The 27283-nt window shown below is 43.8% G+C and overlaps 1 protein-coding gene across 31 annotated transcripts in view; it reads left to right on the top strand.

Moving 5' to 3' along the window:
- PLEKHA5 (pleckstrin homology domain containing A5) overlaps positions 1-14791 on the top strand; it is a 247936-nt gene extending 233145 nt beyond the window's left edge. For 25 of the 31 annotated variants that reach the window (XM_032159745.2, XM_032159753.2, XM_058443438.1 and 22 more), the window contains 4 exons: positions 41-165; positions 4463-4608; positions 8592-8697; positions 14428-14790. In XM_032159745.2, the coding sequence (XP_032015636.1) occupies positions 41-165; positions 4463-4608; positions 8592-8686 (366 nt within the window). In that variant the 3' untranslated portion in view covers positions 8687-8697; positions 14428-14790. Of the gene's footprint in view, positions 1-40; positions 166-4462; positions 4609-8591; positions 8698-13146; positions 13808-14427 lie in introns of those variants that run through there. The other 6 variants (XM_058443443.1, XM_058443448.1, XM_058443451.1 and 3 more) reach the window with 4 other exon arrangements.
- The last annotated feature ends 12492 nt before the right edge of the window (positions 14792-27283 follow it).

Genomic DNA, 27283 nt, shown 5'->3' on the forward strand with positions numbered 1-27283 from the left:
TGGTAAGAATTCTTTGAAAATTTTTCTTTTTATTCTACAGTTAAAAAAAACTGAAAACATTTCATATGAAATGCTTTTTGAACCTGAGCCAAATGGAGTAAATTCTGTGGAAATGATGGATAAAGAAAGAAACAAAGAAAAAATGCCTGAGGATGTTACATTCAGGTAATATTTAAGAAAAGCAAAGGAATCATTCACAAAACTGTGTAACTGCTTAAAAATGGTGAACTTCGGAGTCAAAAGTACTGGATTTCAGCCCCAGCTTAGCTACCTAGGAGCTATAGAATCTTGAGCAAGTTATATAACCTCTTAAACTACACATTCCTCACTTATAAAAATGGCAAGAGGGCTGGACGTGCTGGTGCACATCTATAATTCCAGCACTTTGAAAGGCCAAGGCAGGAGGCTCACCTGAGCCCAGGAATTCAAGACCAGCCTGGGCAACATAATGAGACCTCATCTCTGAAAAAAAAAAGATTAGCCAGGCATGGTGGCATGTGCCTGTAGTCCTAGCTACTTGGAGGCTGAGGTGAGAGGATCACTTGAGCCCAAGAGCTCGAGGATGCAGTGACCCATGATTGTGCCAGTACACTCCAGCCTGGGCAACAGAGTGAGACTCTTATCTCAAAAAAAAAAAAAAAAAGGCATAATAACAGTATCTATCTGACAGGTGTGTTGTAAAGATTAATATGAAAACACATGTGGCTGGGAGCAGTGGCTTATGCCTGTAATCCCAGCACTTTGGGAGGCCAACGGGGGCAGATCACTAGAAGTCAGGAGTTTGAGACCAGCCTGGCCAACATGATAAAACCCTGTGTCTACTAAAAGTACAAAAATTAGCCAGACATGGTGGTGCATGTCTGTGGTCCCAGCTACTTGGGAGGCTGAGGCAGGAGAAATGCTTGAACCCAGAAGGCAGAAGTTGCAGTGAGCCAAGGTCACACCACTACACTCCAGCCTGGGTGACAGAGTGAGACTCCATCTCAAAAGAAAAGGAAAAAAAAAAAGAAAATACATGTACAGCACTTTACACTGTGCTTAGCACCTAGGAAGTATTCAATAAATGATACCTTACTCCAGGTGCTTGCCTGTAGTTCCAGCTACTCAGGAAACTGAGGTGGGAGGATTGCTTGAACATGGGAGGTCACGGCTGCAGTGAGCCATGATCACGTCACTACACTCCAGCCTGGGCAACAGAGCAAGACCCTGTCTCAAAAAAATTTTAAAAAGAGAGATAAATACCTTAAAAAAAAAAAAGTAAAAAGGCATATAAGCTGTAGCAGAGTAAGCAATTCAGCACTGCCTACACAGTCGGCCCTCCATATTCATGGATTCATGCCTTTACAGTCGGCCCTCCATATCCATGGATTCAGAACCCATGGATCTGGAGGGTCAACTGTACTATGCCATTTGATATAAGGGACTGGAGCATCTGCAGATTTTATCTGTGGGGGGGTCCTGAAATCAGTCTTCCCAGGTAATGATTGACATTGGTCAAAATCTAAGCTGTCTCATAAGAGTTCCAGAAATTATGGTGATTTTCTTTTTTCTTTTAGCTATATATATATATACACACACACACACACACACACACGTATATATATATGTGTATATATATAGATATATATATATATTTTTTTTTGAGACAGAGTCTCGTTCTGTCGCCCTGGCTGGAGTGCAATGGCGCAATCTCGGTCCACTGCACTCGGTTCCCAGAGGGAACCTCCGCTTCCTGGGTTCAAGCAATTCTCCTGCCTCAGCCTCCCGAGTAGCTTGGACTACAGGCACGTGCCACCACACATGGCTAATTTTTTTTTTTTTTTTGTATTTTTAGTAGAGACAGGGTTTCACCATGTTGGCCAGGCTGGCCTCAAATTCCTGACCTCAGGTGATCCACCCGCCTCAGCCTCCCAAAGTGCTGTGATTACAGACATAAGCCACCATACCCAGCCTTAACTGGCCTTCTTAAGAGTATATCTTCAATCTTTCCCTCCATTAAAAATATTACCGGCACTAGAAAACAGAAATGCTATGGTTTAATGTTATTAGGAGTGCCTTTATTTCTTAAATGAATAGCAAGATTGAATTTGAAAAGTATTTGGCAATGTCTGATAAGAAAAATATCTCTGCTGAATTTTTGTATTAAGAAGCATAGATTGGCCGGGCGCTGTGGCTCACGCCTGTAATCCCAGCACTTTGGGAGGCCGAGACGAGCGGATCACGAGGTCAGGAGATCGAGACCATCCTGGCTAACACGGTGAAACCCCGTCTCTACTAAAAAAATACAAAAAAAATTAGCCGGGCGCGGCGGCAGGCGCCTGTAGTCCCAGCTACTCGGGAGGCTGAGGCAGGAGAATGGCGTGAACCCGGGAGGCGGAGCTTGCAGTGAGCCGAGATCGCGCCACTGCACTCCAGCCTGGGGGAAAGAGCGAGACTCCGTCTCAAAAAAAAAAAAAAAAAAAAAAGAAGCATAGATTAAAACACAGTATATTAAAAATTGATGAGTTCATAATGATACAACAACAAAAAAATTACTTGTTGGCCATTGTAGAGGATACTAGAGAATCAACTTTTAATTCCAAAACTTGGTACATTAAGGGAAAGGATCAAGTATTTATCATGTTTTTTTCCCAAATTGTAACCAGATAGTTTGAGGAAGCTTTCATTTTTAGAAGGATTTCAAGTGGGAGTCAGAGTATCATTGTTTTGTGGCAGGGCGCAGTGGCTCATGCCTGAAATCCCAGCACTTTGGGAGGCCGAGGCGGGCAGATCAGTTGAGGTCAGGAGTTTGAAACTAGCCTGGCCAATAATATGGTGAAACACTGTCTCTACTGAAAATACAAAAATTATCCGGGCATAGTGGCACATGCCTGTAATCCCACCTGCTTCGGAGGCTAAGGCACAAGAATTGCTTGAGCCAGGGAGGCGGAGGTCGCAGTGAGCCGAGATCCTGCCACTGTACTCCAGCCTGGGTGACAGAGTGAGAATCTGCCTCAAAAAAAAAAAAAAAAAAAAAAAATGTGTCATTGCTTTGCTAACCCTAATGAAATAATGGATTTGAACAATATTCCTCAGTGGCTGCCAAAGCTATCAGCTGAAAATCTGACAAGGAGCTTTATATGAATGGGTCAACCCAATAACCCCTGAACTCACTGATATTTGTTTTTTTTTTGAGACGGGGTCTCACTCTGTTGCCCAGGCTGGAGTGCAGTGGTGCAGTCTTGGCTCACTGCAACCTCTACCCCCCCACCCCGACTCAAGCAGTTCTCCTGCCTCAGCCTCCCAAGTAGCTGGGTTTATAGGCGCCTGCCACTGTGCCCGGCTAATTTTTGTATTTTAGTAGAAACAGTTTCACCATCTTGGCTAGGCTGGTCTTGAACTCCTGACCTCATGATCCTTCCTTGGCCTCCCAAAGTGCTGGGATTACAGGCGTGAGCCACCGTACCCAGCCACACTGATCATTTTTAACATCACAAAAAGAAACAATCTGTTAATGCAATAGTTCATGACACCCACCTAATGAAGTGTTACTTGCCCCTCTAAAACCTAAATTTGAATAAGCCTTAAAATCATATAACTTTGGCCAGGCGCAGTGGGTCACGCCTGTAATCCCAGCACTTTGGGAGACAGGCAGGTGGATCACGAGGTCAGGAGATCAAGACCATCCTGGCTAACACAGTGAAACCCCGTCTCTACTAAAAATACAAAAAGTTAGCCGGACATGGTGGCAGGCGCCCGTAGTCCCTGCTACTCGGGAGGCTGAGGCAGGAGAATGGCGTGAACCTGGGAGGTGAGCTTGCAGTGAGCCTAGATCACGCCACTGCACTCCAGCCTGGGTGACAGAGTGATACTCTGTCTCAAAAAAAAAAAAAAAATTCATATAACTTTATAGAAAATCTTGAGGGATACAATCATCAGAATCCAGAATGTGATAAGCTATATAGGACAGATAGACCAAGTTCTTTTACATATAAATGGCAAAGAATAAAAGGGATCTGGGGCAGTTTGTTTTGGATTAAAGTAGACTTTAAGGAATTTATCAGGCAATAATATATGGACCTTATTTGGATCCTGATTCTAATTCTAAAGTGACATTATGAGGCACCAGGAAAATGTAAGCACTGACTGGATATTTGATGGCATTAACATATTAAAAATATGTACTGAGGTACTTACAGATTAAATATCATATGTAGAATCTGCTTTAAATGGTTTAGGGAGCAAGGATTTTAGGGCTTAGATGAAGCAAGATTGGCAAACCAAGTAATTATTGAAATGACTATACAGGTTTATTATTTGCTCTAATTCTTTTGTTTAAAACTTTCAAAAGAAAGAAAAGATTGATTGTAAGAAAAAATGTTAGTTGTTAAACATAGGTGGTGGCATCTTTTATAACAAAAAAAAGAAAAATTAATTGTATTCTATAGTGACAAATTTTTAAATACCAATCTATTTTCATCAGCCCTCAAGATGAAACACAGATCACAAATCATAAACCAGAAGACCATCCTGAAGAAAATACAAAGAACAGTGTTGACGAACAGGAAGAAACTGTTACTTCTTACGAATCAACTCCTGAGGTTTCTAGAGGAAATCAAACAATGGCAGGTAGATTGTATACACTTCATAATTTTCTACCTGGTGCTTCCTCTGAACTTCTAAATTTATTTTCCATGGGGAGATTCTAAGAAGGGAATCACTTAAGTACCTTGACTACAGATTAGTCAACGTTTGCCTCCCCAAGTGTACCTTCAGGAGGGATGCAGCCCCTGCCACAGAGTCTACCCTGGCAGAGGGATCAACACATTGGCTTTGGTTTTGCTTTTTCCTTTCGATTTTAACACATAGAGTAAACTTTTTCTAATAAAATCTTTTGGCTGGGCGCGCTGGCTCACACCTGTAATCCAGCATTTTGGGAGGCCGAGGCAGGTGGATCACGAGGTCAGGAGTTCAAGACCAGCCTGGCCAAAATGGCGAAACCCCGTCTCTACTAAAAATACAAAAAATTACCTGGGCATGGCGGCAGGCACCTCCAATCCCAGCTACTCAGGAGGCTGAGGCAGAGAATTGCTTGAACCCCGGAGGCGGAGGTTGCAGTGAGCCGAGATCGTGCCACTGCACTCCAGCCTGGGTGACAGAGCGAGACTCCATCTCAGAAAAGAAAAGACAATCTTTCAGTACTTGGAAAATCTGTCTGTTCTCAGGGCTAGATTCTCAGAGTATTCACAAGCCTGCCACATTGGGAACTGTGGAGGATTTAATACCTAAACTAATAGAATGGGTTTGTTTACTCCATCATTGCTATAATCCATATCTGGCTGTTCCTTTAATTGTAGAAAATTATTATCCATGGCATTTTAAAAAAACAAATTGTTCTGTGCTCTATTCTCTCATATTTTTTTTGACTCTTCACAAATCTTTTTTTTTTTGCTGGAGGCAGAGTCTCCCTCTGTTGCCAGCACTGGAGTGCAGGGGCATTATCTTGGCTCACTGCAACCTCTGCCTCCCTAGTAGCTGGGATTACAGGTGTGTGCCACCATGCCCAGCTAATTTTTTTATTTGTAGTACAGATGGGGCAGGGATGGGAATTAGTGCATATTATCAGCTTTGCTTCTTTTTTTTTTGAGGCAGTTTCTCTCTTTCACCCAGGCTGGAGTGATGTGGCGTGATCTCAGCTCACTGCAATCTCCACCTCCCAGGTTCAAGCAATTCTTCTGCCTCAGCCTCCCAAGTAGCTGGGATTATAGGTGCCCACCACCATGCCCAGCTAATTTTTGTATTTTTGTAGAGGCGGTTTCTCGCCATGTTGGCCAGGCTAGTTTTTTTTTTTTTTTTTTTTTTTTTTTTTTTTTTTTTTTTTTTTTTTTGAGACAGAGTCTCGCTCTGTCGCCCAGGCTGGAGTGCAGTGGTGCAATCTCGCCTCACTGCAAGCTCCGCCTCCCAGGTTCACGCCATTCTCCTGCCTCAGCCTCTCCGAGTAGCTGGGACTACAGGTGCCCGCCACCACGCCCGGCTAATTTTTTGTATTTTTAGTAGAGACGGGGTTTCACCGTGGTCTCGATCTCCTGACCTTGTGATCCTCCCGCCTCGGCCTCCCAAAGTGCTGGGATTACAAGCGTGAGCCACCGCACCCGGCCTCAGGCTGGTCTTGAACTTCTGATCTCAGGTGATTCACCTACCTCAGCTTCCCAAAGTGCTAGGATTACAGGCATGAGCCACCATGCCCAGCCAGCTTTGCTTCTTTTTTTTTTTTTTGAGATGGAGTCTGGCTCTGTTGCCCAGGCTGGAGTGCAGTGGCACAATCTCCACTCACTGCAAGCTCCACCTCCTGGGTTCATGCCATTCTCCTGCCTCAGCCTCCTGAGTAGCTGGGACTGTAGGCGCCCATCACCACGCCTGGCTAATTTCCGCCCGTCTCGGCCTCCCTAAGTGCTGGGATTATAGGCGTGAGCCACTGTGCCCGGCCCAGCTTTGCTTCTTGTAGTCCATAAGTAAAAAACCATTCGGCTGCCCTTTTGCAGAAGAATAAGAAACAATGAAATTCAAGTATTCAGGACCATTCTTTGTAGGAAAAGCATGGGGTTCTGGGCAGAACATCTTCCGTATGACATGTATATGTTATAAATTTAAATAAAATAAATTTTATTTAAAATAAATTATAAATTTATATTATCAGTCATGTTCCCTTGTAACAAATACTAAGCACTGCCTTTTCCTTTGCCTCTATCACTTCCAAGGCAATATGAGCCAGGTGCAGTGGCTCACGCCTATAATCTCAGCACTTTGGGAGGCCAAGGCAGGAGTATTGCTTGAGCTCATGAGTTCAAGACCAGCCTAGGCAATATAACAAGACAACATTTTTACTAAAAATAATACTTTTAAAAAATTAGCCAGATGGGATGGCACTATAGACCCAGCTTCTCAGGAGGCTGAGGTAGGAGGATCGCCTGAGACCAGGAGGTGGAGGCTACAATGAGCTGTGTGATTGCACTACTGCTTTCCAGCCTGAGCAACAGAGCAAGACCCTGTCTCAAAAAATAAACAAATAGGCCAGGCACGGTGGCTCGCGCCTGTAATCCCAGCACTTTGGGAGGCAGAGGTGGGTGGATCACAAGGTCAGGAGATCGAGACCACGGTGAAACCCCGTCTCTACTAAAAATACAAAAAAAAAAAAAATTAGCCGGGCGTGGTGGCGGGCTCCTGTAGTCCCAGCTACTCGGGAGGCTGAGGCAGAATGGCGTGCACCCAGGAGGCGGAGCTTGCAGTGAGCCGAGATTGCGCCACTGCACTCCAGCCTGGGCGACAGAGCAAGACTCCGTCTCAAATAAATAAATAAATAAATAAATAAATAAACAAACAAACAAATAGCCAGGCACAGTGGCTCACGCCTATAATCCTAGCACTTTGGGAGGCTGAGGCAGGTGGATCACCTGAGGTTTGGAGTTTGAGACCAGCCTGACCAACATGGAGAAACCCCATCTCTACTAAAAATACAAAATTAGCCAGGCATGGTGGCCATGCCTGTAATCCCAGCTACTCAGGGGGCTGAGACAGGAGAATCGCTTGAACTCAGGAGGCAGAGGTTGCGATGAGCCGAGATCACACCACTGCACTCCAGCCTGGGCAACAAAGAGCGAAACTCTGTCTCTAAATAAATAAATAAATAAATAAATAAATAAGATAGTGTGCACAGGAGGTCTCACTTGTTAAAAAAAAAAAAATTGTCACTGGCCAGTTTTGGTTATTATGCAGCAGGTCTGGATCAAAGTGTTATGATAGTATTAAAACCACAACATTTAAATCATCCGTAGTATTTAGCTGCATAGAACTAGAAAAGTTCCAACAGAAAATTAACCTCAGAGCAAAAAAAAAAATTGTAAAGTTTTTGTTTTTTGTTTTTTGTTGTTGTTGTTGTTGTTGTTGTTGTTGTTGTTGTTGTTGTTGTTGTTTGAGACGAAGTCTTGCTCTCTTGCCCAGGCTAGAGTACAGTGGTACAACCTCAGCTCACTGCAGCCTCTGGCTCCTGGGTTCAAGCACTTCTTCTAACCTGGCCTCCTGAGTAGCGAGGACTACAGGCACGAGCTACCATGTCTGACTAATTTTTGTATTTTTAGTAGAGTCAGGGTTTCACCACGTTGGCCTGGCTGGTCTCGAACTCCTGACCTCAAATGATCCGCCTGCCTCGGCCTCCCAAAGTGGTGGGATTACAGACATGAGCCACCACGCCCAGCCAAAAAAAAAAAAAAAATTTAAATAGTCATCAGGAAACATTTTATACTGAATAATTAGATTGCAGATTAGAAAATAACAGGCTGGACACATAATCCCAACACTTTGGGAGACCGAGGTGGGAAGATCGCATGATGCCAGGAGTTCAAGACCAGCCTGGTCAACATGGTGAGACCCCATCTCAATTAATAAAAATTTGTTTTTAATTATTTAAAAAGAAAAAATCACAATAGAACCAAATGTATCTATTACTTCCTTCTCAAAACATGTTCTAATTTTTGTGGGATTACAGCATCAGGTTTTACTTCTCCAAATGTGTCTTAAAGATTTTTATCTTCTCCCATTTTCTTTGTGTGTTTCAGTGAAAAGTCTGTCCCCATCTCCTGAGTCCTTGGCATCGCCAGTTCCATCCACTCAGCCTCAGCTCACAGAAGGATCACATTTCATGTGTGTGTAGTCTCAGAAGAAGTACGTCATTTCCCTTTGCATTTGTGCTTTAGTTTTTTACTTGAATTTTATGACTCATCTGTTGGTTTAGTGAATCAAAACTGGGATTTGTTCTGGACTGTACATAGGGATAGTTGGCAGAACAAGTAGGCATATCTTGGAACCAGGGTCGGTAACAGATTGCTAACATTGGCTCCTCTGATGATTTGCTGTGTGACAGCATTTTCTTTGTCTCTTATTTCATCATCCAGAAAAACAAAATTTGTAGGGTATGGCCTGTGCCAAGACTTACAGTGTTGTGCAACTGTGCTTCTACTTAATGTTCCTTTCCATAGCCTGACCTGAGAATTCTGTTTAAGCCGTTACACGTTGACTATGTCATGCTTTTTACAGTTAGGGTGACATGTCTGCCCACTGGGAATTTGCTAATTATTGTAAATGACAATGAAATGTTTGTGGTACAGCCAACTTGATGGAATATTAAAATCTTTAATGTCTATCTGATATTATTTCTAAGTAATTGAATTCTATTAAGTCAGGGAGGTAGTTACTAAAACCGTGGATGGTATCAGGGAGAAGAAGGAATCCTTTCTTGAACAATGTTCCTTAGAGCACAGATTTATAATTGAGAATAATTTCCTGAATTCTTACTTTTAAACTTTCTAGACAATTGCTAATTTTAACCTATAATTTAGTACTTATAGCGTACTCTAAAAGTTTTTTAACTTTTTATAAAAGCTCTGGTATAGAGTAAGAATGTTATGCCTTTTTCTGCATTTTCTTTCTCACAGCATCTACCATATCTAGTAAAGTTTGGTGCTTTAGGATTACCACCATTTTCTGCTGAACAATTATAAGCAGCAAAAACATATAGAGACATTATAAGCATTAGTACTAACATATTCTTTTATTTTTTTATTTTCTTTTTTTTAATGTTATTTCTTTTTTCAGAGATGTCACCCATGCTGGAGTGTAGTGGCATAATCACAGCTCACTGCAGCCTTGACCTCCTGGGCTCAAGCAGTCGTCCTGCTTCAGCCTTACAAGTAGCTGGGATCACAAGTGCACGCCACCACACCTGGCTGATATTTTGATTTTCTTGTAGAGACAGTCTTACTAAGTTGTCCATGCTGGTCTCAAACTCCTGAACTCAAGCTACCCTCCCACTGCATGAGCCACTGTGCCTAGCCTCTTTGATTTTTACATTCTCAAAATATTTCTTCTATTTTCTTTCCTTTTTTTTTTTTTTTTTTTTTTTTTTGAGACAAGGTCTTACTCTGTCACCCAGGCTGGAGTGCAGTGGTGCAAGATCATGGCTCAATGGCTCACTGCAGGCTGACCTCCCAGGCTCAAGCAATCCTCCCACCTCAGCCCCCTGAGTAGCTGGGACTACAGGTGTGTGCCACCATGCCAGGCTAATTTTTTTGCAGAGATGGAGTTTTCACCATGTTGCCCAGGCTGGTCTCGAGCTCCTGAGCTCAAGTGATCTGTCCGCCTCAGCCTCCCAAAGTGCTGAGATTACAGGTGTGAGCCACCACACCCAGCCTTTTATCTTTCAGGTATTTTTTAAATTTCACTAGCTTTGGATACAAGTGGTTTTGGGTTACATGGAAGAATTGTATAGTGGTGAAGTCTGAGATTTTAGTGCACCTGTTACCCGAGTAGTGTATGTTGTACCCAATCCTTCACCGACCTTCCACCCTCTCCCTTCTGAGTCTCCAAAGTCCATTATACCACACTGTATGCCTTTGCATACCCATAGTGTAGCTCCAACTTATAAGTGAGAACATATGATATTTGGTTTTCCTTTCCTGAGTTACTTTACTTAGAATAATGGCCTCCAGCTCCATCCAAGTTGCTGCAAAATACATTCTTTTGTTCCTTTTTATTGCTGAGTAGTATTCCATGGTGTATATAAACCACATTTTCTTTATCCATTCCTTGGTTGGTGGACACTTAGGTTGGTTCCATACCGTTGGAGTTGCAAATTGTGCTGCTATAAACATGCATGTGCATGTATCTTTTTCATGTAATGACTTGTTTTCTTTTGGGTAGATACCCAGTAGTGGGATTGCTGGATCAAATGGTAGATCTACTTTTAGTTCTTTAAGGAATCTCCACACTGCTTTCCATAGTGGTTGTACTAGTTTACATTTCCGCCAGTAGTGTAAAAGTGTTTCCTTCACACCACATCCATACCAACATCTGTTGTTTTTTGACTTTTAAATTATGGTCTTTTTTTTTTTTTTTTGAGATGGAGTCTCACTGTGTCACCAGGCTGGAGTGTAGTGGCGTGATCTTGGCTCACTGCAACCTCCTCCTCCAGGGTTCAAGCGATTCTCCTGCCTCAGCCTCCCAAGTAGCTGGGACTACAGGCGTGTGCCACCACACCCAGCTAATTTTTGTATTTTTAGTAGAGATGGGGTTTCACCACGTTGGCCAGTATGGTCTCGATCTCTTGACCTCATGATCCACCCGCCTTGGCCTCCCAAAGTGCTGGCGTGACCCACTGCACCCAGCCAATTATGGCCATTCTTGCAGGAATAAGGAGGCATCTCCTTGTGTATCTTCTTTTGAGAAATGCCTATTCATGTCATTTGCCCACTTTTTGATGGGATTATTTGGTTTTTTTTCTTGTTGATTTGTTTTGAGTTCCTTGCAGATTCTGGATATTAGTCCTTTGTCGTATGCATAGTTTGCAAATATTTCCTCCCATCCTGTTTTCTGGAATCTACTTCCTTTCACACCTTTTTGTAGGAACTATAATCTGTGCCCTTTTTTTCAGCCCAAAGTTTTTTGTTGTCTTTTCATATTTGTAACTTTTATTTGAGATTATGTCTACCTGGAACCTCAAAGAGGCTTCTGTTTTTGTCGGTTGGTATCTGTGCAGGATTGAAGTGCTTGCTGGGAGTTACAAATAACCTAATTGTTACAGTCTTACCTGTGTTTTGCCTTTGTCACTTGTATTTAAGCCTTTTTTTTTTTTTTTTTTTTTTTGAGATCAAGTCTCACCGTGTCACCCACACTGGAGTGCCATGGTGAGGTCTTGGAGCCTTGCCCTCCTGGGCTTAAGTGATCCTCCCACGACAGCATCCCAAGTAGCTGGGACCACAGGCCTGTGCCACCAAGCCTGGCTGATTTTTTGTATTTTTTGTAGAGTAGGAGTTTCGCCATGTTGCCCAGGTTGATCTCAAACTCCTGAGCTCAAGCGCTCTGCCCGCTTCAATCTTCGAAAGTGCTGAGATTACAAAATTGAGCCACCACGCCTGGCTGTGTTTAAACTTTTAATTTAATATGTGTAGAAGTGACTGTTGAGGACAGGTGCAGTAATGCCAGCACTTTCGGAGGCCAAGGCTGGTGAATCACTTGAGGTCAGGAGTTCAGGACCAGCCTGGCCAACATGGTAAAACCCCATCTCTACTTAAAAATACAAAAATTAGCTGGGCATGGTGTCAGGCGCTTGTAATCCCAGCTACCTGGGAGGCTGAGACAGGAGAATCGCTTGAACCTGGGAGGCAGAGGTTTCAGTGAGCCAAGATCACACCATTGCACTCCAGCCTGGGTGACAGAACAAGACTTTGTCTCAAAAAAAAAAAAAAAAATCTGGGCGTGGTGGCTCACACCTGTAATCCCAGCACTTTGGGAGGCCAAGGCAGGCAGATGACCTGAGGTCAAGAGTTCAAGACCAGCATGACCAACATGGAGAAACCCAGTCTCTACTAAAATTACAGAATTAGCTGGGCGTGGTGGCACATGCCTGTAATCCCAGCTACTTGGGAGGCTGAGGCAGGAGAATCACTTGAACCCGGAGGCAGTGGTTGCAGTGAGCCGAGGTCGTGCCATTGCACTCCAGCCTGGGCAACAAGAACAAAACTCTGTCTCAAAAAAAAAAAAAAAAATAGTGACTGTTGCTACTGGTGACATAATAACACAAAACATTGGAAAAATAAACATTGGACTCATCTGATTTCATCTGTGTGAAGAGTTGATGACCTCTTAGTAGAAAAATATATACATTAAGAGCCATTCACATAATATTTTGATTCGATAAACAGATTATGACTGTATGCATATCCTTCCAATAATAAAGGATATTCAGTTAAAACTCAAGTATATTTCCAGGTTCCTTAAATTGTTATAGGATTTTATTTTGTTTTCCTCTTATTCCAAGAGCAGTGGCATACTGTAATGAGGTATGATTATTGTCGGATATTTTCTAGTCTCATGGTATGCAACCACCACAAATAACTAAAGGCATGAAAACTTGTATTATTTTATATATTCCTATTATGCATATGCCATCTTTCTGAACTAGTGGTTTTGGCAGGATTTAGGAAACCTTTACAAATGACACTACTATGTAGGCAGCTCAATAATTATTACATATTTTAGTGGAGTTATGCAAATGTTTGCTCATTTTGTTGATCTTTTGGATTCAGCTATGTTTGCTACTCTTTTTTTTTTTTGCAGTTGCAAGATTTAATAGACTGAAAACAGAGCTCCCTTAAAATGGAAGGGACCCAAAGGGTGTTGCCGTTGCCGGCGGTACATTTTTTATTCTGTATTGCTGTTTATAATTGCATTATGTTGGCCGGGCACAGTGGCCTACGGCTGTAATCCCAACACTTTGTGAGGCCGAGGCGGGCGGAACACAAGGTCAGGAGATTGAGACCATTGTGGCCAACATGGTTGAAACTCCGTCTCTACCGAAAATACAAAAATTAGCTGGGCGCGGTGGCGTGCACCTGTAGTCTCAGCTACTCTAGAGGCTGAGGCAGGAAAATCACTTGAACCCGGGAGGCGGAGATTGCAGTGAGCCAAGATTGCGCCACTGCGCTCCAGCCTGGCGACAGAGCGAGACTCAGTCTCAAAAATAATAAGGCCAGGCGCAGTGGCACACACCTGTAATCCTAGCACTTTGGGAGGCTGAGGCGGGCGGATCACCTGGGTTCAGGAGTTTGAGACCAGCCTGGGCAACACGGTGAAACCCCGTCTCTACTAAAATACAAAAAATTAGCTGGGTGTGGCGACATGCACCTGTAGTCCCAGCTACTCAGGAGGCTGAGGCAAGAGAATTGCTGGAACCCGGGAGGCGGAGGTTGCAGTGAGCCGAGATCGTGCCACTGCACTCCACCCTGGGCAACGGAGCGAGACTCCATCTCCAAAATGATAATAATAATAATAATAATAATAATGAAGAGAAGGAGGAGGAGGAGGAAGGAAGAAGAATTGCATTACATTATGCTTCCTTGTGGGGTTGGGTATAGTGGCTCATGCCTGTAATCCTAGCACTTTGGGAGGCCAAGGCAGGCAGATCACTTGAGGCCAGGAGTTCGAGACCAGCCTGGCCAAAATGGTGAAACCCCGTCTCTACTAAAAATAGAAAAATTAGCCAGGCGTGGTGATATATGCCTGTAATCTCAGCTAGTTGGGAGACTGAGGCAGGAGAATCACTTGAACCCAGGACGCAGAGGTTGCAGAGAGCCGGGATCGCAGCACTGCACCCCAGCCTGGGCGACAGTGAGACCCTGTCTCAAAAAAAAAAAAAAAAAATTGCATTATGTTTCTTTGCTTTGTGAATTAAGCTATGGAAATGAAGAAAAATATCCTTTGATTGTATTGTATTTTAGGATTTTCATGGCCATGCTTGTCAGTTCTGTTGTTACAGAATGTCACCCTTAGTTACTTTGGGAAATGGTAATTAATTAACGTTGCAGGTGTCAAAGTAATTTCCTCTCTCTTATTTTTCAGCTATACTGACTTCTGTTGAAACCATTCAAAGCTAAAGACATGGACCTTCAGCAGTGTAAGAAGATATTGTACAGTATATTTTAAATCTATGAAATTCATAGTTCTGATGCTTTTGGTCACAGAGCATCATTTTATCACTTCTGGAAAATGTTTATTCCAAAACAGCTTTAATGGCCCATATGTACACTTCGTAATCTCAAGGTTATTATTCTGACACCAGCTTGCTGCTATGATTTCAGAGCACATAAGTAAAGGTGCTTTTAATGTGCAGTCTATTGCCAGAGCTTACTTAGTTGCTGATTTCCAGATTTCGATGTTTCTTAAGTCTAGGCGAATTTATATATATATATTTTTTTGCTTTTCATTTTCTAAAGTTTTCTTTTTTTTTTTTATTTTTCCCGTTCAGTTGCAATGTTTATTCATCCTGTTTGTAAAAAATTTATATATATATTTTAAAATGTGTATTTTGAAGTACTGGGCTTATATTTCATTGGAATACATGTGTACAGCAATAAGCAGGTTTTCAAATCCAGTACTTAGTTTGTGTACAAATGTAATTATGTTCATTGTGTATATATTATACAATGAGCACATGTAATGTATTAAAGGCTACTTACTATTGTTTAAATGCAAATGTTCATATCTCATTTCTTTTTTATCATGTTAAATAAATGTTGATGTTCTTAAATCATTGTTAGAATTTTTGTTCTTTCCATCCAAAATTGAAAGTCTTAAGACTCAAGAGACCTCTAGAAGAAAAGGTACTCTGTTAATTTTATAATCCTAGACAACATCTTAAAAGATCCTTGTCGGTCCAGCCCTCCCATGTCGAAGTTGAGGACCTTGAGGCTCAAAGAGATAAATTGACTTGGCCACAATTTAATGACAGAATTTTGACCAGACTATAGTTTTTTCTGACTTGTTCTCTTAGTACATTACATTAGCTCATTACCACTAGAGGAGTTTAGTTTTGTGAAGTCTTTTACCACGTTTCTATTTGCTTCCATGTTTCAGAGAGTAACTTCAAGCATCAGTAGTCCTGCTCTGTTTAGGGATTGGACTTTGAAAGAGGTGTGTAAGGCAGCTATTTGTCTGACATGGGTAGCTAGAAACCGTTTCATCATAAGTAGGACCCTCAGAGATCATTTTCTCTTACAATACATTCTTTGCAGATGTTCACGCTCTTCAGAATCAATTACATTTTCTTCCCTCTGTAACCTTTTGTTCATGCTGTATATTGTTCCCAGAGTACACGGAAATGTGATGCTTTTGGATTCCTGCATAAAATGGCTGAAACTAAATTGGCATTAGTCAGTCTTTTTTCCTCCCCATCCTATGTTGAAGAGGATTTAGATTTAATTCAAAATGCAAATGTATAAAAATTCTTCTCCAAACACAATGAAATGAAAATAGATACAATGTATATTGGGAGGCGAAAGAAAACAGAAGTTAAAAATGGACATCTCTCTGTGTCCATGTACATATATGTAATATGTTTACACATACTACCTTTCTCTAAAGATGTCACACAAAAGTCTTCTCAAAAGAAATAGTCACCAAATTATTATTTCCCTTTAGTCATGATACAATGATTGTTTCAGATCTTTTGTCAGTGTGTTGGGGAACAATTGCTATTATTCGGGTTTTGTTTGGGTTTTTTTTTATTTTTATTTATTATTTTTTTTTGAGATGGAGTCTTGCTCTGTCACGCAGGCTGGAGTGTAGTGGCGTGATCTCAGCTCACTGCAACCTCTGCCTCCGGGGTTCAAGCAATTTTCCTGCCTCAGCCTCCTGAGTAGCTGGGATTACAGGCTCATTTTGGGGGTTTTTGGGGGGATTTTTTGAGATGGAGTCTCGGTCTGTCGCCAGGCTGGAGTGCAGAGGCCTGATCTCAGCTCACTGCAGCCTCCGCCTCCTGGGTTCAAGGGATTCTCCTGTCTCAGCCTCCTGAGTAGCTGGGACTACAGGAGCCCGCCACCACGCCCAGCTGATTTTTGTATTTTTTTGTTTTGTTTTTTTGAGACGGAGTCTCACTCTGTCACCCAGGTGGAGTGCAGTGGCACGATCTCCGCTCACTGCAAGCTCCACCTCCCGGGTTCATGCCATTCTCCTGCCTCAGCCTCCTGAATAGCTTGGACTACAGGTGCCCACCACCATGCCCGGCTAATATTTTGTATTCTTTAGTAGAGACGGGGTTTCACCATGTTAGCCATGATGGTCTCAATCTCCTGACCTCGTGATCCACCCGCCTTGGCCTCCCAAAGTGCTGGGATTACAGGCGTGAGCCACCGTGCCCAGCCGGTTTTTGTATTTTTAGTAGGGATGGGGATTCACCATGTTGGCCAGGATGGTCTCGATCTCTTGACCTCGTGATCTGCCCACCGCAGCCTCTCAAAGTGCTGGGATTACACCGAGCCTGGCCTAATTTTTGTATTTTTAATAGAGATGGGGTTTCACCATGTTAGCCAGGCTGGTCTCAAATTCCTGACCTTGTGATCCACCTGCCTTGGCCTCCCAAAGTGCTAGGATTACAGGCGTGAGCCGCCATGCCCAGCCTTATTTGGGTTTTTGTGGGAAGGGAGTATATGTGTGTGTGTGTGTGTCTCTTTGGTTTTATTAAGCACGATATTTTTTAACTATTCTAAGAAGGAAAAATCTTCCTTACTGGGATCCCTAGAAGCCTAGGAAATACGGAGAAAGCAGCATGAACTAGTTGTGATTCTTGTCAACATTTCAGAAAGCCAGATGAATATCGTTTATTCACAAACAGTAAGTCCATCGGGCATGGTGGCTTACGCCTGTAATCCCGGCACTCTGAGAGGCTGAGGCGGGTGGATCACCTGAGGTCGGGAATTCGAGACCAGCCCGGCCAACATGGTGAAATCCTGTCTCTACTAAAAATATAAAAATTAGCCAGGCATGGTGGCACGTGCCTGTAATCCTAGCTACTTGGGAGGCTGAGGCAGGAGAATCGCTTGAACCCGAGGTTGTGGTGAGACAAGATCGCATCACTGCACTCTAGCTTGGGCGACACAACGAAACTCTGTCTCAAAAAAAAACACAAAAACAGTAAGTCAGCACAGATGCTTGTTACATGCTATAACAAAAAGGAATACTAGTTCTTCAAAATTTTTAATTAGATCGGTACCTTCTATCTTACCTAGAGTTCGCCTTATCTAACTCCCCCTTACTGGAGTGGTGCACACACAGTCCGGGAAGTGTGGAGACTAATGGTAAGGAAGGCAGACGGGTTGGCAGGGCCTTTACTTCAGGTGGGGAAATCAGCATGAGGGAGCTACTTCCCAGAGGCTTGGAAGCTTGCTCTGAAGTTCTTAGTGCTCACTATCCTGGTGAGTTGATGGCTGTCTTAGTGCTCAGTGTCCTGTTGGGTTGATGGCTTTATAAGTCCCTCATACCCACCTACCCCCAGTTTATAGAAAGATGACAGTCATACTGCTACGGTGATCTAAAATGAAACATAGCGTTCTTTTGCTGGCATACCCTCAAAATGGCTTTTAAAAACTCAGCTGGGTGCAGTGTCTCACACCTGTAATCCCAGCACTTTGGGAGGCTGGGATGGGAGGATCACTTGAGGCCAGGAGTTCAAGACCAGCCTGGCTGACATAGTGAGAACCCGTCTCTACAAAAATAATTAAAAAATTAGCTGGGTACAGTGGTGCATGCCTGTAGTCCTAGCTACTCAGGAGGCCAAAGCAGGAGGATCACTTGAGCCTGGGAGATAAAGGTTGCAGTAAGCTTTGATTGCACCACTGTACTCCAGCCTGGGTGACAGAGCAAGGCCCTGTCTCTAAAAAAAGCAAATAACAAAAACCAATTCTGTACCTCCTTGTACATTTTCAGGTTGACATCTACAACTTTTCATAAATTCAAGTAGAAGAAAAAGGCCAAGCGCGGTGGCTCACGCCAGGCCAAGGTGGGCGGATCACTTGAAGTCAGGAGTTCGAGACCAGCCTGGCCAACATGATGAAACCTCGTCTCTACTAAAACTGCAAAATTTAGGCAGGCATGGTTGGGGGTGCCTGTAATCCCAGCTACTCGGGAGGCTGCGGCAGGAGAACTCCTTGAACCCAGGAGGCGGAGGTTGCAGTGAGCCAGGATCATATCACTGTACTCCAGCCTAGGCAATACAGCAAAACTCAGCCTCAAAAAAAAAAAAAAAAAAAAACAAGAAAAGGATGCAAGTTCCGACATACTGTCAATACTGCCTTTTTTTTTTTTTTTTTTTTTTTGAGATGAAGTTTTGCTCTGTCGCCCAGGCTGGAGTGCAATGGGAAAATCCCAGCTTACTGCAACCTCTGCCTCCAGGGTTCAAGCGACTCTCCTGTCTCAGCCTCCCGAGTAGCTGGGGTTACAGGTGCCTGCTCACCACGCCCAGCTAAATTTTGTATTTTTAGTAGAGATGGGGTTTCATCATGTCAGCCAGGCTGTTCTTGAACTCCTGACCTCAAGTGACCCGCCCGCCTCGGCCTCCCAAAGTGCTGAAATTACAGGCATCAGCCACCGTGCCTGGCCCAATACTGACTTTTTAAATAAATTGTTACATCGGTCTTTATTTTATTTTATTTTATTTTATTTTGAGACAGAGTTTCACTGTTGTTGCCTAGGCTGGAGTGCAATGGTGCAGTCTCAACTCACTGCAACCTCTGCCTCCTGGGTTTAAGTGATTCTCCTGCCTCAGCCTCCTGAGTAGCTGAGAATACAGGCACCTGCCACCACTCCTGGCTAATTTTTTTGTAGTGTTAGTAGAGACGGGCTTTCACCATGTTGTCCAGGCTGGTCTTGAACTCCTGACCTCAGGTGATCTGCCCGCCTCAGCTTCCCAAAGTGCTGGGATTACAAGCGTGAAGCCACCACACCTGGCCCTATACCTTTTATAATAGGGATTTTACATCATTCCTTTTTCTTCTTGAACTTTTATTTTTACTTTATTTCTCTCATACTTTGTCACAATAAATTACGATATGTTAAATTTAATGACTTTAGTTATTTCTAATCCCATCCATCCATCCATTTCTGTGAAATCTCGTTACTTGGACATTACAGTTATTCACTTCTCACCACCCTGGAGGATTTTACACCCTGAGGTAAGTATGATTCAGAGAAGTAAGTTTTTCATGTGTAAAGAAGAGCTCATGTGGGGCCGGATGCGGTGGTTCATGCTGGTAATCCCAGCACTTTGGGAGGCTGAGGCAGGTGGATCACCTGATGTCAGGAGTTCGAGACCAGCCTGACTAACATGGTTAAACCCCACCGCTACTAAAAATACAAAATTAGCCGCGCGTGGTGGCACATGCCTGTAATCCTAGCTACTCGGGAGGCTGAGGCAGGAGAATCACTTGAACCTGGGAGGTGGAGTTTGCGGTGAGCCGAGATAATGCCATTGCACTTCAGCTCCGTCTCAAAAAAAAAAAAAAAAAGCTCATCACAGGACCTCTGGAGCCTTGGGGCAGGAAATCAGAGAGAAGGTAAGTAGATACTGAGTTCAAGAAAATTATGAAAATTATTCTTGCGGCCGGCCACGGTGGCTCACGCCTGTAATCCCAGCACTTTGGGGGGCCAAGGCGGGTAGATCACGAGGTCAGGAGATCGAGACCATCCTGGCTAACATGGTGAAACCCCGTCTCTACTAAAAATACAAAAAATTAGCCGGGCGTGGTAGCAGGCGCCTGTAGTCGCTCTACTTGGGAGGCTGAGGCAGGAGAATGGCATGAACCTGGGAGGCGGAGCTTGCAGTGAGCCGAGACTGCGCCACTGCACTCCAGCCTGGGTGACAGAGCGAGACTCCGTCTAAAAAAAAAAAAAAAAAATTATTCTTGCTCACAAACGCTTGAGATGTTTCTGTGTACTGATTTGAAGAAAGCTGTCCCAGACTATTTGGCCTCTAAAATATTTGTAAGTTTCTTGATTTGTGCATACTTCTCACTTTACCCATAAAAAGGTTTTGTTTTGTTTTTTGAGATAGTTTTGCTCTGTCGCTCAGGCTGGAGTGCAGTGGCGCAATATTGGCTCACTGCAACCTTTGCCTCCCAGGCCCAAGCGATCCTCTTACCTCAGCCTCCGAGTAGCCGGGACTACAGGCACGCGCCACCACACCCGGCTAATTTTCATACTTCTTGTAGAGATGGGTTTCACCATGTTGCCCAGGCTGGTCTCAAACTCCTAGGCTCAGGCAAGCTTCTCACCTCAACCTCCCAAAGTACTGGGATTACAGGCATGAACCACTGTGCCTGGCCCAAAACAGTTTTATATAGATTTAGCATATGGCAGAGAGACTCACTTTTGAGCAACTGTATGAATGTGTAAGGAATAAACTGATTCACTTAATGCAGGAACAAATGATTTTTTTGTTATGCTAAAGTCATTTGGAAGGAGTTTTCCCAGAACTGTTTCTGAAAAATGGATCAAATCCTTCATGGATAGGTTGAAAATAAATCTTTAAAGTGTATGATTGGTATTTTAAAAGCAGAACATTTAAATTTTTATTTAATTTCAAAATTATTTATAGTGAAAAGTCAACCTAAAACAAAGTAAAAGCCCATGTGAAAGGCATGGAGAAAATACGGCAGGACTAGTTTATGTAATTCAAGCCTGAGACAACACATTTAAGTACAGGAGAGAGAACCCCCAGCTATGTCCCGGGGCTCAGTGACTCACCAGCTTACTGGAAAGTCCCTCAAGTCCTCTATTAACTAGATTCAGAAAAGCCTACCCAATCTCTTTGAGTGAAGGCTCACTCATTCCAGCCCTTCCCTAGAAGGAGCTTCATCTTCATTCTTCCGGTGTGGGAAACAGTATAGGCGATTATTCTAGCTTGGCAGGAGGCACCCACCACCAACTCTGTTGCCAGGAAGCCTGAGTTCTTCCAGAACACCCTTGTTGCTGCCATGGGGCCTCATTGTATAGTGGGGAGGAGCACAGAGGCTGGTGCTAGGCTACCTGAGTTGGAACTGAGCTCTGCCACTTTTACTGTGTGTCCTCAGGCCAAGGTATTCATCCTTCCAAAACCTAAGTTTTTCCACAAAATTGGTCTGTGTCTTAGTTTGTTTTCTGTTGCTTATAACAGAACAGCTAAAATGGTATGTTATAAAGAAAAGGAATATATTTCTTACAGTTCTGGAGACTGAGAAGTCCAAGGTCAAGAGGCTGTGTCTGGCGAGGGCTTTGTTGCTGGTGGGTATGCTAGGGAGGCTCAGGGCATCACACACAATGAGAGGCAGAGCATGTCACCATGCTGATACACTGGCTCAGGTCTGTCTTCCACTTACGAAGCTGACAGTTCTCCAGTGATAAACCATTCATTCATCAACCCACGAATAAATGAATCCCTGGCCTCATGATCCAGTCATCTCTCTCAAACGCCCCTGCCACATTGAGAATTAAATTTCGACATGAGTTTTGGAGTGGACTAATATTCAAACCGTAACAGTCTACTAAGAGTTATTACAATGGCCGGGCGCGGTGGCTCACGCTTGTAATCCCAGCACTTTGGGAGGCCGAGGCGGGCGGATCACGAGGTCAGGAGATCGAGACCACGGTGAAACCCCGTCTCTACTAAAAAATACAAAAAAATTAGCCGGGCGTGGTGGCGGGCGCCTGTAGTCCCAGCTACTTGGAGAGGCTGAGGCAGGAGAATGGCGTGAACCCGGGAGGCAGCGCTTGCAGTGAGCCGAGATTGAGCCACTGCACTCCAGCCTGGGTGAAAAAGCGAGACTCCGTCTCAAAAAAAAAAAAAAAAAAAAAGAGTTATTACAATACATGGTTGTAAAGGCTAAATACGTTAACACATCAGGTGTAGAATAGTGCCTAGCAGCATATAAATACTTGCTACCATTAGCCATTATTCACTAAGGCTAACCTCATCTAACTGTAATTGTTTCTAAGTTTACCAGGGCACTGTTAATCATCTTATTTAATCAGCATTTAATTTTTATTTATTTACTTATTTGAGACGGAGTCTCGCTCTGTCAACCAGGCTGGAGTGCAGTGGCGCAATCTCAGCTCACTGCAAGCTCTGCCACCCGGGTTCACGCCATTCTTCTGCCTCAGCCTCCTGAGTAGCTGGGACTACAGGCGCCCGCCACCATGCCCGGCTAATTTTTTTGTATTTTTAGTAGTGACGGGATTTCACTATGTTAGCCATCCACCCGCCTTGGCCTCACAAAGTGCTGGGATTGCAGGCATGAGCCACCGTGCCCAGCTGTTAATCAGCATTTTGAAACTGGGTCACATGCCAGGAGCCGTGGCTCATGCCTGTAATCGCAGCACTTTGGGAGGCCAAGGCGGGCAGATCACCTGAGGTCAGGAGTTCGAGACCAGCCTGACCAACATGGCAAAACCCCGTCTCTACTAAAAATACAAAAGTAACCGGGCATGGTGGCGGGCACCTGTATTCCCAGCTACTTGGGAGTCTGAGGCAGGAGAATTGCTTAAACCCAGAAGGCGGAGGTTGCGGTGAGCCGAGATCGCGCCATTGCACACTAGCCTGGGCAACAAGAGCAAAACTCCGTCTCAAAAAACAAACAAACAAAACTGGTCACAATTTAGAATGCATCAGACTCACCGGAAGGGCCTTTTAAAAGTTTGCTATTGCCTCGTCCCTAAAATACCTTATTCAGTCAGTCTGGAGGGAGATCCAAGAATTTGCCTTCTAATAAGTTCCCAGGTAATACTAATGCTGATAGTCCAACATCACTCTGAGTTCTAGTCACTTTGAGAATTGGCATATAATAAGTCTCTGTGTTGTTTATTGGATTTTTGTTTTATTTGTGGGGATAAATTCAGGAGTGTTTATTTACAAAGGTATGCACAGAGTATAGAAGGACTGAAGATTGATAATCCAAGAGCTGTTTTCACTCCTAGGCCCAAAGGGAAGAGGGGAGGAGTAACTGGAATCCATAGGAAACAGTCATTTGAGAGAAGCCCTTACGCTCTTTTCAAGAGACACAGCCAGCCTCCGTGTGGGCAATCTCTACAAGGATCGAGCCAAGAGAATAAATATTCGGATGGCATGCTTCCTTGTCACAATTTCTTACTGGGGCTCCCACTGGCTGAACCCAATAGGATTCACAGGTCACAGGAGTTCTGTTGGGTGCTTCCAGGAACTGCTGGGGATCTCCAAGACCTTTTCAGGAAATCCCATGAAGTCACAACTGTTTTCATAGTAATGGTAACATGTTATTTGCCTTTTTTACTCATTCTTTCAATAGTGAACAGTGGAGTTTCCGAAAGGCTGCATGGCCTGTGATATCTCAGCAGATTGAATGCAGAAGCAGACGTGAATATCTGTCTTCTATTAACCCAGATATTAAAGTAAGTTATAAAAGTGAAAAACAGTGTCTGTCTTCTCAGTTTTGTTTTGGAACATAGATTTTTTTTTTTATTAAAAAGTATGTTATTTGTTTTAAGTTATAGCAGGTTTATTGTTATTTTAGATGAACGAGTAAATATTTTAAACATTTCTCAGTTTTCACTTCCACTGCAGTGAATACACATAGATGTAACCTACACAAACAAGCTATCTAGGATCCTCAATAGTTGTTAAGCATGTGAGAATCCTGAGACCCCAAAAGTTTGAGAACCACCCATATAGTCCATACAGGTTGGCCTCCCGTGAGAGGGCACAGCTGAAAAATGTGAGATCTGGAGGTGCAAATAGAAGATATTAGCTCATCTCAGCCTGGGCAACATACAGAGACTCTGTCTCTACAACATAAATAATAAAAAAAAAAAAAACCTAACCGGGTGTGGTGGGACACGCCTGTGGTCCCACTTACTTGGGAGGCTGAGGTAGGAGGATTGCTTGGGCTTGAGAGGTCAAGGTTGCAGTGAGCCATGATTGCATCGCTGCACTCCAGCCTGGGTGACAAAGTGAGACCCTGTCTCAAAAAACAAAGACAAAAAAATAATATATTAGCCCATCTTCCCAAGGAAGATGCCAATCGCTGTTGCCGCTTCCAAATCAGCGGTAGTCTGCGTGTGCGTGTGCGTGTGCGTGTGCGTGTGCGTGTGTGTGTGCACGCGTGCGCGACAGAGTTTTGCTCTTGTCGCCCAGGCTGGAGTGCAATGGCATGATCTCAGCTCACTGCAACCTCTGCCTCCCGGTTTCAAGCGATTCTCCTACCTCGGCCTCCCGAGTAGTTAGGATTACAGGCGCTCGACACCATGCCCGGCTAATTTTTGTATTTTTAGTATAGATGGGGTTTCACCACGTTGGCCAGGCTGGTCTCAAATTTGTGACCTCAGGTGATCCGCCCGCCTCGGCCTCCCAAAGTGCTGGAATTACAGGCTGAGGCAGGAGAATGGCGTGAACCCGGGAGGCGGAGCTTGCAGTGAGACAAGATTGCGCCACTGCACTCCAGCCTGGGCGACAGAGCGAGACTCCATCTCAAAAAAAAACAAACAAAAACAAAAACAAAACAAAACAAAAAAATCGATGAAGACTTGACTTGTTATTCTATGTCAAAATGGAGTAGCGCCCACGAAAAAAATCCATGTTATCTATCCAAATTATCATATTACTTGAAATGTGTGATTTATGTGGAGGCATTTGTGTTGCTTATAAGAAATTACTGTTCTTTGCCTTATTAGGCTATCTGGGTCTACCCAACATAAGAAAATGAAAGATTTGTCACACTGTGTTTGAAGTAGCAACCAAAGCTGTCCAGAAACTTGTTCAGCATATATGCCTTAAGTAGCAGATGCTGAAGGAACCCCAGCTTTTTTTTTCTCACCTAGATTTTTGCCAAGTGTTTTGGGGGTTGTACAGCATCTGAAAGCAGGCCAAAGAGCAGGCCTGGGACAGAGTTAATGCCTGTAATACCCTCTGGAAAACAGCAGGGACATAATGGAATTGCTAACATTTCAAACCGGTTGGCTTCTAGCCATATCCCTGAAAACTGTCCACAAGCAAAGATGAGGGCAGCAGCTGCTTCAAGTCAAATTCCCTAACTTGAAGTTTACAAAAGAAGAAATACAAGCATTGGATAAACAGATGAACAGATGCTCAGTATCTGTGGTAATCAAAGATATGCAAATTAAACTGATGAGATATCCTTTTTTACCCATCAGATTGGAAAAGATGAAGAAGAGTGATAATGCACAGAGTTGGCAGGATGTAGGGAGAGGGATGTACTCATGGGAATGATGGGAGTGTAATTGATAAAACCTTTCCAAAGCCTTACAAATGTATCCTCTTTGACCCAGCAATTCTACTTCTGGGAATAGATCTCCAAGAAGTCACCTGGTGAGGACCCAGAGGCATTTTGCAGTTTGTTTTAGATGTGGTTTAAATACAGGGTCTACTTATCTCTGGCCTTGCAGGTGCGGTGGCTCACGCTTGTAGTAATCCCAGCACTTTGGGAGGCCAAGGCAGGCAGATCACCTGAGGTCAGGAGTTCAAGACCAGCCTAGGCAACATGGCGAAACCCCGTCTCTATCAAAAAATACAAAAATTAGCCAGGCATGGTGGCACACGCCTGTAGTCCCAGCTACTCAGGAGGTTGCAGTGAGCCAAGATTGCACCACTGCACTCCAGCCTGGGTGACAGAGCGAGACTCTGCCTCAAAAAAATAAAATAAAATAAGTAAGTAAATAAATAAATACAGGGCCTACTTAGCTCATGCCATAAGAAGTCCAACGTGGGGAGGGAGTGCAGGGCTTGCTGGAGACTCCAGGATGCTATGAAGAAGCCAAGTCCCTCTCTCCCTGTTCTATCAGCAGTGATTGCTCCAACTCAGACATTGCTACCTGCGCAGAACGGGAAGCCGAAGAGGCATTATCAGCTGTCTCCTTTTTTTTTTTTTTTTTTTTTTTTTTGAGACGGAGTCTCGCTCTGTCGCCCAGGCTGGAGTGCAGTGGCGCAATCTCGGCTCACTGCAAGCTCCACCTCCCGGGGTTCACACCATTCTCCTGCCTCAGCCTCTCCGAGTAGCTGGGATTACAGGCGCCCGCCACCACGCCCGGCTAATTTTTTTTTGTATTTTTAGTAGAGACGGGGTTTCACCGTGGTCTCGATCTCCTGACCTCATGATCCGCCCGCCTCGGCCTCCCAAAGTGCTGGGATTACAAGCATGAGCCACCGCGCCCGGCCTATCAGCTGTATCCTTTTATGTCTCTGTGCTGTGGTGAAATATATATTAGGTCTTCTTCTGGTTTCCTGCTCCTAAAATTCTTGGAATCTCCATAGTGATGGGTGTTTTTTGAGACAGGATCTTGCTCCATCACCCAGGCTGGAGTGCAGTGGAGCAATCACAGCTGACTACAGCCTTGACTTCCTGACTTCCTGGGTCCAAGCAATCCTCCTACCTCAGCCTCCTGAGTAGCTGGGACCATAGGTGAACGCTGCCTCACCTGGTTAGGTTTTTGTTTCTTTTGGTGTTTTTTTATTGTTGTTGTTGTTGTTTATTTTTTTTACTTTTTCTTTTCTCTTCTTTTTCCGTCTTCTTCTTCTTCATGTGATTTTATTTTGTTTGTTTGTTTGTTTTGTAGGGACGAGGTCTTGTGATGTTACCCAGGTTGGTCTCGAACTCCTGGGCTCAAGCAGTCTTCCCGCCTCAGCCTCCCACAGTGCTGGATTACAGGCATGAGCAACCACTTTTAGCCAAAGAGTGTATTTTGTCTGCTAATGAGAAGACTCATAGCTGGGGATCCCAGATAGGCTCTGGTTGGGGATTCGTTGTCAGGGGAACCAACTAGATAACTAAAGGGTTGGACCTCTCAGCCCCACCCCTAGACCTGTGGGGAAGGGAGAAAGCCTGAAGGTTAAGTTGATCAGCAATGGTCAATGATTGAATCAATCTTGCCTATTCCATGAAGCCTCCATAAAAGACACGGTCTG

Source organism: Hylobates moloch, unplaced genomic scaffold (assembly GCF_009828535.3).
Source record: "Hylobates moloch isolate HMO894 unplaced genomic scaffold, HMol_V3 SCAFFOLD_8, whole genome shotgun sequence".
NCBI classification, from domain to species: domain Eukaryota; kingdom Metazoa; phylum Chordata; class Mammalia; order Primates; family Hylobatidae; genus Hylobates; species Hylobates moloch.